The 12781-nt window shown below is 44.0% G+C and overlaps 2 protein-coding genes across 4 annotated transcripts in view; one reads left to right on the top strand and one right to left on the bottom strand.

Moving 5' to 3' along the window:
• The window catches only part of MGAT4A (alpha-1,3-mannosyl-glycoprotein 4-beta-N-acetylglucosaminyltransferase A), a 504464-nt gene that overhangs the window by 29699 nt on the left and 461984 nt on the right, over nucleotides 1-12781 (bottom strand). The gene's annotated exons all lie outside the window — the stretch shown is intronic.
• The window catches only part of VWA3B (von Willebrand factor A domain containing 3B), a 207824-nt gene that overhangs the window by 109680 nt on the left and 85363 nt on the right, over nucleotides 1-12781 (top strand). For all 3 annotated transcript variants that reach the window (XM_067704215.1, XM_067704217.1, XM_067704216.1), the window contains exons 12-14: nucleotides 343-474; nucleotides 5467-5565; nucleotides 12352-12534. In XM_067704215.1, coding sequence (XP_067560316.1) covers nucleotides 343-474; nucleotides 5467-5565; nucleotides 12352-12534 — 414 coding nt within the window. The remainder of the gene's footprint in view (nucleotides 1-342; nucleotides 475-5466; nucleotides 5566-12351; nucleotides 12535-12781) is intronic.

Raw genomic sequence — 12781 nt, 5'->3', positions numbered from 1 at the left:
TGTTTTGGATTCTTTTAAGCATTTAGTGTGCATATTCGGTATACCATTAATGTCAGTATTAAACACAGGATATAATATCACATTATACATATAAACTTATATGTGACATATATATATGTGTTTATACATATATACATTTGTAAATTTTTAATATCCAAACTGTGTGTAAATTTTATTTAAATGCCTTTTGAACTAGAAAACATTTTCTCTCTTGAATGTAATTTTTAGCTTCTAGAACTGAAAAGAGGTATCAAACGATTAAAATGTATCAAACCCTGACCTGTCCTAATCTTTTCTCACACATAAGTGGTTTCATGGCTAAATAATAATTGTCTCTTACAGGAACAGCTGAAGTATAAAAGGAAATTCAATTTTGTGCAGTTTGATGCTCAAGCCGTTGCTTGGCGGGAAAAACTTGTTGAAATTGATGAGGATAATTTGAAAGGGGCCCAGGCCTGGGTTAGAGACATTAAGGTAAGAAGGAGCCTGGGTCCGGGAGAAGAAGGATGGAGATCAGGATAGAAATGCTTGAGAAATGCTTTGAACGCCAAGGGTAGCCATGGCTTCACATAGACGTTCATTTTGCTTACAGAGGTCATGTTAATTCAATCTTTTCTGTCAATATCTAACCTTTAGATAAGCTTCTATTGACAGCACTTCTCTTGGCTCAAGTCTCAGCACTTTTATGAAAACAAATTTCAAAATATAATTTTTTTTTTTACTTAAACATTCGTATTTGTTTCTTCTGACGCTTCATTCTTGCTTCAAATGATATATTACAGCTGCGTTTAACAGTGGGCTTTGTTCAAAAGTAATGAACTTGTGGAAACATACAGTACAGTGTGAGTGGTAAGGGCTGAAAGCAAGGAGAGAGATAGGGCAGCAGGATATCATAAGAAGGTGAAATACTTCCTTCAGGCCTGCATTTTACTTGGAGAACTTTAAAGCTTCTGCTCTTGGCGTTTACACAGACTAGGGAGAATTTGCCTTTCCTCAAATTTCCTCTTGCCTTGAACTTCATTTTAAAAGTTCTTTTTCTAGAACCACATAGCATTCCAGATATTTAAGATATACTAAAACTGAGACCAAGAGTTATTCTTAGAGGTCCAATATGGATCGCAAGTATCTTTAAAATAGTTCAGTGCCTGAGTTTAGAGTCCTGGATTTGACAAGAAGCCACAAATGGGCGTTAGTGACTCTCCCTGAATATTAACCAAGCAGAACTTGCACTGTCATTGGGATGTTGTAGAGTTCCCTTGGGATTTGTTTTTTAAAAATGGAAGGAGGGGGAATTCAGGGGCAATACAGTGGTTAGGATTTGTGCTTTCACTGCCAAAGGCCCGGGTTCGATCCCTGTTTAGGGAACTAAGATCCCATAAGCTGCACAGCATGGCCAAATAAATAAATAAATAAAATGAAAATGGGAGGAGGAAATCTATAAGAAATATTAATGCCTGTAAAATTTTGTCCTAACTGGCTACCTTATGCTGGGAAAGAATATTAAATTCATAAACAATTTGTTAAATTGGTTCCTTGGGACATATGTTGTCTTCTTTTACAGTAGGAAATACCTTAAGTCAGAGCCCACTAATTTAGAGTTTGTGATAACAAGATATTATATATGGAATCTCATTGGGTGAAAACTTAAGTGGGTTCTGCTTCGTGTAAAAATCACTGATGCATAGTATCAGCCATCTACGTGGCTGAAAACATGTCAGATCATTTTTTTGTAAAGTGTGATTCTGGTCTCTTCAAAAGTCTTCATTGAAGAACGCTTGCTTGCTTGCTGAATGTGCAAAATTCATTTGCAAGAAGACCAGATTCCTCTATTATTCTTTGGACTGGTTTGGTCCAGGAATCAACCCAGTAAGTTCAGGGCAACACTCAGACGTTGTGAGCTTGCCGTGTGCTGGTGTCACAGAGCAGTGGTCAGCTGGCATAGCCAGTCCTTGGGTAAGAGAATTTTAAAAATTTTAGTTATTATTATTTTTCTTTTGCGGCACGCAGGCCTGTCACTGTTGTGGCCTCTCCCATTGCGGAGCACAGGCTCCGGACGCACAGCTGCAGCGGCCATGGCTCACGGGCCCAGCCGCTCCGCGGCATGTGGGATCTTCCCGGTCCGGGGCACGAACCCGTGTCCCCTGCATCGGCAGGCGGACTCTCAACCACTGCACCACCAGGGAAGCCCAGTTATTGTTATTTTTAAGTTCTAAAAGTTCCATTTGATTCTCCTTCATGTCTTTTTTTCTTCTCTGATGAGACCTTCTTTTTCTTTGCTGAAGCATTTTAGTTTTCATTTGTTTCAAGATTGTTGATAATTGCTAGCTGAAGTATTTTTTTCATGGCTAATGTAAAATTTTTGTCGAATAATTCTAACATATTTGTCTTCTTGCTGTTGGTATCTACTATCTTTTTCATTTCAGGTTGAGAGCTTCCTGCTTCTTGGTACGATGGACTGATTATCAATTGAATCCTAGACATTTTTGTTTCATGTTATGAGGCTCTGGGTATTCTTCTAGCCTTCTGTTTAGTTGGCTGTGTCTCACACTGTGCTGTCAGGGGGATGGGTGGGCCCTTCCTCATACTTCCAGGTGCAGGTTGAAGTTCAGGTTCCCCACTCGAACTCTGTTGACACCTGATGGGGAGGAGTACCTTGTTACTGCTGGGTGGGAGGGGACATCACTGAGCAGGGAGGACGTGGTACAGTTGGTGGGGATGAACGTCCCAGCTCACTACTTGGCTTCCTTGTATACCACTCTGGCAGAAGTGTTAGGTGATTATTTTATTTATCCTACTTGGTGTTATCTGACCTTCTTGGGTCCATGGGGTTATGTCTGTCATTGTTTTTGGAAAATTCTCAGCCATTATTTTTTTTTTCAAATATTTCTTCTGTCCTGTTTTCCCTCTTCTCCTATGTTTCCAATTAAGTGTATATCAGACCATTTGATACTGTTCCACAGCTCTTTGGTGGTCTTTTCTGTTTTGATTTGCTGTTTTTTTCTCTTTGTATTTTAATTTGGGTAATTCCTATTCCTCTATCTTCACGTTCACTACTTCTTTCCTTGGCTGTTTTGAACCTATAGTCATTCCTCTGTATCTATAGGGTCCTCATTCATGGATTCACCCAACCCCAGATGGAAATTTTTTTTTAATTCCAGAAAGTTCCAAAAAACAAAACTTGAATTTGCTGCACACTGGCAACTATTTACATAGCATTTGAACTGTATTAGGTATTATACATAATCTAGAGAAGATTTAAAGTGTACGGGAGGTTGGGACTTCCCTGGTGGCGCAGTGGTTAAGAATCCTCCTGCCAATGTAGGGGACACGGGTTCGAGCCCTGGTCCAGGAAGATCCCACATGCTGCGAAGCAACTAAGCCTGTGCGCCACAACTACTGAGCCTGTGCGCCTAGAGCCTGTGCTCCACAACAAGAGAATCCACCGCAATGAGAAGCCTGCGCACCAAAACGAAGAGTAGCCCCCGCTCACCGCAACTGGAGAAAGCCCGCGTGCAGCAACAAAGACCAATGCAGCAATGCAGCCAAAAATAAATAAATTTATTAAAAAATAAATAAAGTATATGTGAGGATGTGCATAGGTTATATGCAAATACTACGCCATTTTATATAAGGGACTTGGGCATCTGCAGATTTTGGTATCTGTCAGGGGGAGAGGGTCCTGGACCAACCCCTGTGGATACCAAGGAACAACTGTACTCTGAACTCTTTGCAAGACTTCTTCACCGTCCTACTGAGTCTTTTTACTGTTAGCATTTTTATTCTGTTATTTCTTAAGGTTCCATCTCTGCTGAAATTACCCACCTGGTCTTGAATGTTGTTCACCTTTGCCATTATCACAGTTATTTTAAATTTTCTGTCCGATGGTTTCAGCATCTGTGTCATGTGTGTGTTTGTTTCCGATGAGTACTTTTGTCTCTCGGGAGTATGTTGTTTGCTCTTCTGTTTATGTGCTTATTTTCTGTTAAAAGCTGGACATCACGTGCAGTATATAGCGACTGAGATAAATATTTTTCATGCCTGGAAATGGGCGTGCCTTTCTTTGCGGGATGGGTTGAAATGACTCTGATTAGGAGTTGGGCTGGCTTGGAGGTTTGTTTGCACCGCATCCCTCACATTCTTGCAGCGACACTTGGTGTTGGGTAGGGGATGACGTGCCAGAGGGCTGTCTGCTTCATCTTCGGCTTTTGATTTTTCCCTTCACACTGGGCCTCAAAGAGAGCGTTTCTCTTGAAAGTTATTTGTTAGTTGATGTTTCTAGGGGAGTGATGGGGGTGGGTGTTCTCTGAATAAGCCTCAGTCTTAATTGGGCATGGTGTCCAGGAGTCTCAGGGGCGTGGCCTTCTCAGTGTCTCTGAGCCCAGCACATAGCCCTGCTCCTTCCGCAGGTGTAGAGAGTGTGTTGTTTCCTCTTTCCTTCCCCCAGCCTTCCTGGGTTTTGACCAGCGCCCTAGGGTGAGTGTGTTCATTGTTGCCCCCCACCCCATATACACATACAGATTAAGGCTTTTGTTCTGCTGGGGAGAGCGAGGAGAGGGTCTCTATGGAGATTCCTGTGTTTCTCTCCCCCAGTTCTGCACCGTGAAGGAGACTTTCTCTAGACTCTCCCAGTCTATTCTGTGAGCACCCTGTGGGGTTTGTGGCAAAACAGCCTTCAAGAGAGCGCTGATGCCCCCATATCTGTGGCCTCTTGCCAACATACACCTGGCAGCCTCCGCTGATTCACCAGTCACCCCAGCCCAACTCTTCTTCTAGTGTCTGGCTGCATCCTGTCCCAGAAAGCCAGGGCTGGCCTCTTGCCTGACTCTCCCCAGATTTGGGGCCACTTGGTTGCCCTGTGACCTGAGCCCTCTCATGGGCATAACAAAAGTCATGTACTTGCTGTTTGTCTGGCTTTTTCTCATTCTGAGTTTTGGAGTGACAACTTGGCCAGTTCTGTACCTCCCTGGGCAGAAACTGCAGGCGTTTTACAACTTTACAGTTTCCTGTACCTCTGGATTGCTCATGACACCACACTCATGTTTGCTGAATACTGGGTGTCATGAATCAATCCTGGTTGGAAGCTAACATGGTCCCCGCCTGGGGGGAATTCAGGCTGCATGTTTAAGCCGTGCTGACAGCTGAATGAACAGTAACTGAGTTAGTGCCTGCCACAGAAACACACAAAGATAAAATTGAATTAAGAGCTCTGTCGTCAGGACAGGAAATCCATCGTCCTGGCTTCTAGCTATCCTGGAACTGTCTGCATAGATGCTTTTACGACATATTCAGGGATTTGTCTTCTTGGAATTCCTGGACTTAAATTATGATCTCAGTCTAATTTAAATATATCTTTTATTTCACAAGTACTTTTCTTTTTGGAAGCAGAGAATAAATAACAGTTGTTTGTGAGATCTTTTTTGAGATTCAAGTATGTACTTGGTATGTCTCTCTCTCTCTTTTCTGTAGATTGGAAGTTCCACAAACACCTTGAGCGCCCTGCAAATTGCTTTTGCTGATAAAGAAACACAAGTAATCTACCTTTTGACGGATGGGAGACCTGACCAGGTACTTATCAAAGTTGGGAACAAAGAGGGACTCACTAATCCCCTGAAAGTGAATGCTGAGCGTGGGTTTCGGGGACCTTTTCCACTGCCACTAAAAAGCTGTTGAGAGGTACTTGCTTGGCTTAGGGACGCAGAACTGAGGTAAAAACACACACACTGAGAAATTCCTTTGTCTACTGCAACAGTGAGGAGAATTTAAGTGACAGTGAGTGTTGTTTGGTTAATTTGATGCCCACCCATAGACCTGGAGACAAACCCGATGAAAGGTGATGTATGCCTTCCGTGGAAGGCTGGTTTATATTTTATTATAAACTAAGAGTGAGGAGATTCTTTTTGAATTTTTTCCTTTGGGAACGCTGAATCTAAAACACGTCACTGCACAGTGTCCTTGGTTTTATCCCTAATTTTAACTTAGTAATCATTTAAACAAAAGCATGCCTTTCTGGTGAAATGTTCTTTGTTTAGCCTGACTGGAAAATATTTGATAAGTTTTAGCGGCATCTTTTCATCTTCTTTTGAGCTTTGTGAGTGAAAGACTAATGCTCTGGGCATTAAATAAATATACGGATGTGCAGGCCAGTACAATGTAAATTAACCGCTAAAGTGAATTAGTATCAACTTGTTTCCTTCATTGTGAAGTGTCTGCATGTGAAGACTGCTAGGCAAATATTGTACAATACCCGGTGTCAAACGGTCCAGGGCTTAAATACTAGAGCAGCTGGATTTTACTACCGTGTTAGATCTATGGCCGCGAAGTTGTATAAAGTGAAATTGTATTTGGAACGATTTTCCTATCAACTTCACTGTCCTTTCTATTCAGAGGCGATTTATCGTGCCTTGTTTATGCTCCTTGTGTGGCGGCTGCACGTTTGAGGCTGCAGAGATGAATAATATCCTGCCCTAGGGGAGCTTACACATCGGAGGATGTGCTAGCATATACAGTTAATTCTGGTGAGATAGAGGGAGTGGAGTTGCCTGTGCTACGGGCTGTACGGGAGCACAGTGATGAATTCTGCTGTACGCGATGGAGAGAAGGCCAGGCAAGGTTCCACCGAGGAGGGTGCATTTCAGCTGTGTCTGGAAGGAGGAGAAGAAATTTCCTAGACGGGGGAGATTACTGGTATCCTGGGCAGAAGGAACAGAGGTGTGAAAATATGTGGGCTGCTCGAGGGAACATCCCGAGAGCAGTGAATGGAAAAGTGTCAGGGCCGAGTCTCGGAGGTTTGGTTGGGGGAGATTGTGAAGGTCCGTGAATGTCACACAGAAAGGGTGGGCTTTACCTCAGTAGGGACTCTCAGAGGAGCAGATGGTCCCATCCGCCAGTGCGTTAGAGATATGCCTCTAATGCACAGGTGGATGGGAGAGCCAGGGAAAGACTAGATCTTGGGCTGGTGAGGTCCCACCTCAGGGAGGAGCAGCAGAAATGCGGAGGAGGGGACCGTCCAGAGATGAGATCATAGAAGTAGCATCAAAGGACTTGGTGGCCAGTTTGGGGGCAGGAGGTGGGGGGCTGGGTGAGGAACAAGGGAGAAAGGGGTCAAGATGACTGATTTCTGGTTTCTAGTAATTGTTATTAAATGATTGAAATCTAAAGAAGGAGAGACCTGGGGGTTTCTGGTGGAGGAAGCTGAGTTTGAGCACCTGGAGTTCACGGCTGTCCAAAAGCCCCTAGAAGGATGGGGCTGGCATTTGGGGGAAGAAGTAGGCTGCAGGTTCTGACTTGCAAGTCATCTGGACAGGGGATCTTTTTCTTGTTAATAAATCCTAACTGATTTTATTGTAATTTAGAAAATATAAGTAAGCATATAATCATAAGGAAGAATAAGGTGTAAATTGTTCATAATTCAATTTTCTGCTCTTTCTCATCTATGTGTTTTTCCAAGTCATGAGAAATTCTTCAGAAACATCATTCTCAATGAGTGCATCATATTAAATGACATAGATTTAATAAAACTACCTTAAAAATTGACTTGATTTAATTTTTGAATAGTAATACATTCACATGGTACAAATGACAAAGGTACGAAAGGATAGAATGTAGAGAAAATCCTCCCTCCCCCCTCCCTTCACCAGCTATGAGGCAGGTGATATGTATATTACCAGTATATTACCAGTTTCTTGCATCTTCTTTGAGAGATAGTTTGCTATGCAGACAGATATTTGTTTATGTATATTTCCTTTTAAAATACATAAATGGTAGCATATTACACGCACAATTCTGCGACTGTATTAATAAAACAATATACCTTGGAGATTGCTTAATGTCATTTCATAAAGAGCTTCCTCGTTTTTTCTATAGCTGCCTACTATTCCATCACACAGCTACTTAGTCATGTCCCCCGGTGATGAGTGTTTAGGTTATTTCAATCTTCCTGTTACAGACAAGGTTGCAAAAGTAACTGTGCACATATATCATTTTGCACATGTATATCTGTAGCATAAGTTCTGAGAAGTGGACTCAATTAAAAGGTATATGTTTAGATAGATACGCCAAATAGCCCTTGAAGAAGATTTACCAAGTACCACTGTGCCAGCCGTGTGTTGAGAAGGATTCTTGGTCTACAGTCCATCATAGACTTATGAGGGTCTGGAATCTCCCAAAATTATATAAAAAATGCACTCGTACATTTCTCTGGGGAGAAGATCAGTAGCTTGCCCCCGAATTCCCAGAGGGTCTGTGGTCCACTTAACGATGAGGCACTAGGGAAATGAATGAGCTGGAATCAGAAATATGCAAGTTACTGAAAAAGTGATTTATAAACTCTTATTCAGGCATTTCATATTTGTATCTGCCTTTTTCCCACAAACAATCTACTTATTTTGCATTGTTCCTCAGACTCTCTCAAAAAAACAAATGGATATTTGATATTCATGTTCTATGTAGAGGACATTAAGATGTACCACTCAATCTCGATTTGGTTTTGAATTTTCACTGACTGTAGGACCTGAATATGTAAGACCAATGTCATTATTCCCGGTACTCCGCAGAATTTCCTACTTGGAAGAACGCACAGAGATGCTGTTCAGGATTCAGTTCCATGGACATCAGCGTGCTGCCTGTTTATTCAATGTCCAGGGCAGAATTATATAGAAGACAAGTCTTTTAATTAGTCAAGTTCAGAGGGTTCTTCATGAGCCTGGATTGCTAGGTGTCCTTGGGTGGGCTTCTGTAGGTGCAGGTGGACACTGCAGGGCCTCTGTCAGGAGCAGCCCAGCACATCTTTGGCTGTGGTTATTTTGGGACTTCTTTGAAGTTAGGGGCTCACCCTCGCAAGAATGGACGTGAGGAAGGTATCTGCACCGTTCTAAACAAAAACGGATGGATGATAAAGCCCCACGTAGGGTATGCGAGGGATGGGAGCAGGGGAGGGCACAGGGTGACCCCCTCTGCACAAACAAACCTCCTTCAGGCTGTTGGGAGAACCGTCCCTGCCTTTCTTGACACCCCAAGTTGACCTTTGTGGTGAAAGGAACATCTGGCCGCACACCTGTTTAGACTCGGGGACGAGGGCACTGGGGGAGAGTGTCTCAGGTGTGCTGCTTGGCCCCATCTTAGGGACCGACGGGACCTCTGAGGGGAACAGACTAAGGAGTCCTGGGCTGAGAAAGGCTTCCTCGGTGTCCTACAGACATGGCCCCCGCATTGCACAGCCCCGCGAGCTGAGCTACTATAGTAAGTGGCTGGGGAGCGTCAGGGTGACTCAGGCTGTGGTGGTGAAAGGCTTACTTCAACATACTGAGTCTTCTTTTAAGCTGTGAGGACACCCGCCAGCGAAAAGGATCCCTGGGGGCTGCAGGGTTGGGGCGGGAGGACAGGTGTGGCTCTCTTCTGTTGCAGGGATGGAGCTCCTTCTGCAGTCAGGGTGCAGCCCCGCCTTCCGCCCAACTCTCCACCACCACGCTGGGCACTAGAACCTCGTGCCGGTTTAGCAAACACTACCTGGGGCTGTGTGCTGCTGGGTGGCTCACAGCGATACACGTAAGAGACTTGCTCATGCTCTCTTGAGCTGTCAGGACTGATGGAAATAAACAGCTTTAGAGCCAGAGACCTGGGTTAGAGCTCATCCCCAGCACTGCCCATCTGAATGACCCTGGGCAAGTGCCCCCGTTGTGAATTTCCTCATCCGTGACTTAAAGCTAATGCTCCCTCCTCACAGGGTTGCTGTGAGTGAGTGAGGTGATATTCTCGTGGATGCATTACATGGAGATTATACATATATATATATATATTTTTTTTTTTTTGCCACCCGGCATGTGGAATCTTAGTTCCTCCACCAGGGATCGAACCTATGCCCCCTGCAGTGGAAGCACGGAGTCTTAACCACTGAACTGCCAGGGAAGTCCCTAAACACTGGGTTTTTTTTTTGGGGGGGGGGGTTGTTTTTGTTTTTGTTTTTGTTTTGGCATTCCACGGATATTTACTGAGCACCTTTTATGTGCCAGGTACTGCTATCAGTCTGGGATACAGTGGGGAGCAAGATAGACAACATGCCTGCCTTCAGTGAAGCTTCTGTTTTATGGAGAGATAGGCAAGGAGCAAATGACCATATGAAATAATGTCAGGTAGCGTATGGAAGATGAAAACGCTGTCCACAGTCCCTGGCACCCACACCACTGGCACTAAATCAACGTTAGTTTCTTTCCCTTCCCAAATATCTCAGCTGTAAGTCAATATAAGAGTAATTTCTAGCTAAAACCCTATCTATCAAATTAACAGAATTTAGGTCTAGCATCTCCAGTCTGGTATATGGGGCTGAGGGGCAGTGGCCAGGAGTCCTGTAAGAAATGAGGATAATGATAGTACCTTCCATGGTGGTTGTGGGGGGGTGCAGGGAGAGAGCACAAGCAGAGCCCTTAGTGCCCAGCACATGATAAGTCCTCAAAACGGAAGCTAGGTTGAAGGAAGAGCAGGCAGCGGAGAGGGCTTTGCTCTGTCCTTGAAGTTGACAAGAGGGATGGGATCAGCCCTCAGCTAGGTTAGGTTGCTGTTTGGTTAGGAACCAGCCAATGGGCAGAGGGGAGGGGAGAGAAGAGAGGAGGAGAGGTGTGGGTGGACTTATGGGCAAGGACAGGTTCAAGGCTGGTGAGATACAGAGACTGAAGCCATGTGTAAGTGGTGGCTGGAATGAGACCAGTCTCTGGGGGACCACTCAACTGGCCATCTCCCAGTGGTGAGTCCAGAGGCCTCCTTCATCCCCCTGCCTCCCCAGGGCTCATAGCAAACGTATAGGAAGGGTTAACAGTCAAAGGATAGGAACTGGGGGTGGAGAGTGGGAACTGGCCACTCTCCAGTTGGAGCCAGCAATTTGGGTCCATCAAAGAGGGACTGAGAAACACAGAGGCAGTGGAAGCAAGACAATCAGAGGCACTTCTGAGGGTGCTCAGCTGGGTGTGGTGGTGCTGGTAGAGAGGTGGCAGGGCAGTTCATCAGTCATCTTTCCTGAGAATCAGGTAATGTTTACAGAGAGTCAGTCCTTAGCAAGAGACGGTCTTTATTGCAAATGGCGGGGAAACACATAGTCTGGCATTGCTTCTAGGAGTAAAAACTCTTTGAATCTAGTCTTACCACTTAAGAGGTTGATGACCCTAGGAAACTTAGTTCTTCTGAGCCTCAATTTCTCTATCTTTAAGTGGAGTCCATATCTGTACCTACTGTGCCAATTAGGGTTTCACGTTACTGGGAGGAAAAGCAGAAGAGCAGACCAATGATGGCTGAAACAATGGAGAGGCCTATATCCTATGGCTGCGAAGCCCAGCGGAAGGTAGTCTGGGTTATACAGCTATTCAAGGACGTCTCCAAGAAATAGGCTTCCTTTAATCTTTATGCTTCACTGTCTTTGTGTGTGACGTCCACCCTCATGGTCACAAAAGAGCTGCTCCACTTCTAGGCAGAGTGTCCACTTTCCAGGGGGCAGGGGTGAAAAGGGGAGGATATTAGCTTTTTTTGTTAAGTCTTTGTCTTTTTTATTGGCAAAAAAAGTCTCTCCCTTGAGACTTCTGCTTATATCTCAATGGACAGACCTGGCCACACCTAGCTGCAAAAAAAGTGTCAGAAGATGAGTGTGTATGTGTGTATGTGTTGTGTTTGTTTGTTTGTTTTTAACTAAGTATGTTGCTACCATGAAAAGAAAACCAGGGCTCTGACAGTAAAAAAAAAAAGGAGAGGTAGGCAACTAGCAGTCTTTCCAAAACTCTCTCACTAGATGGTTGTGAGGATTAACTGGGATATTATTGTCCCCAGCAGAGTGCCCAGCACATGGAAGGACCCTAAATCAATGTCTCTATTTTCACTCTGTGGGAGACACATTGACCATGGCCTAGAAATTACTTTTTGGGAGTAGATGCTTTGGAAGCCACATGGACATCTGGTGGGCTCACTCTGTAGAACCCCAACAGCCAAGGTGTATTACCCATGACCCTAATACTTCAAGCGCTCAGAAGTATAGCCCAGCATTCTACAAGCATGGACTTCAGGTGCACTGAAATTGAGTAGTTTGGTTAGTCAAATATTTCTCCCAGATTTTTCCCCACCAAACTGTGAGCCCTCAGAGGGCATAGAGCTGAGTCATTGGTCTTCATACTCTCACTATCTGGCAATGTTTGCTTTGTTTCTTGAATTGAATTTACACCTTTCCAAGAAGTCACTCTCCACTGTATACAGGATTACTATTTGAGAATTTCACTATCTAGAGCAAATACTAGGAATTTTCATGTCTTTTTTTTTTTTTTTCTGTCTCTTCCTCTCTCTTTCCATCTCCCCTTTTCCCCTCAAAATTTATCATTTCAGCCACCTAAAATGGTTATAGAGCAGGCCAAATGTTTTCAGAAAGTCCCTATTTACACCATTTCCTTCTGTTACAATGATGAGATTGCAAATGGATTTTTGAAAGAGCTTGCTTCTTTGACTGGAGGAGAGTTCCATTCTTACAATTTTGGTTACAAGGATCCCTGTCCTCCAGAGGCTGTTCAGGTAAGAGCTTAATGGGCTGAGAAGAGAGTGTTCACTTATTTCAGCACTAATGGCTGGAGGCCCATGGATGAGACTTTAATTGGGAAAACAGCAACCACAAGGACACCTAAGTGGAGAAAATGAATCACTTAACAGTGAGCATACTACAAAATGTGGTCTAAGGACCACCTGAGCTAAGGCACCTGTGACAATGCAGATTCCTGGGTCCTACTTCAGAGCTACTAAATCAGGGTCTAGGCATAGAGGC

This window comes from Pseudorca crassidens, chromosome 14 (assembly GCF_039906515.1).
Source record: "Pseudorca crassidens isolate mPseCra1 chromosome 14, mPseCra1.hap1, whole genome shotgun sequence".
Taxonomy (NCBI): Eukaryota; Metazoa; Chordata; class Mammalia; order Artiodactyla; family Delphinidae; genus Pseudorca; species Pseudorca crassidens.
The sequence above is the reverse complement of the archived record's forward strand: the minus strand, read 5'-3'. Positions and strand labels throughout refer to the sequence as shown.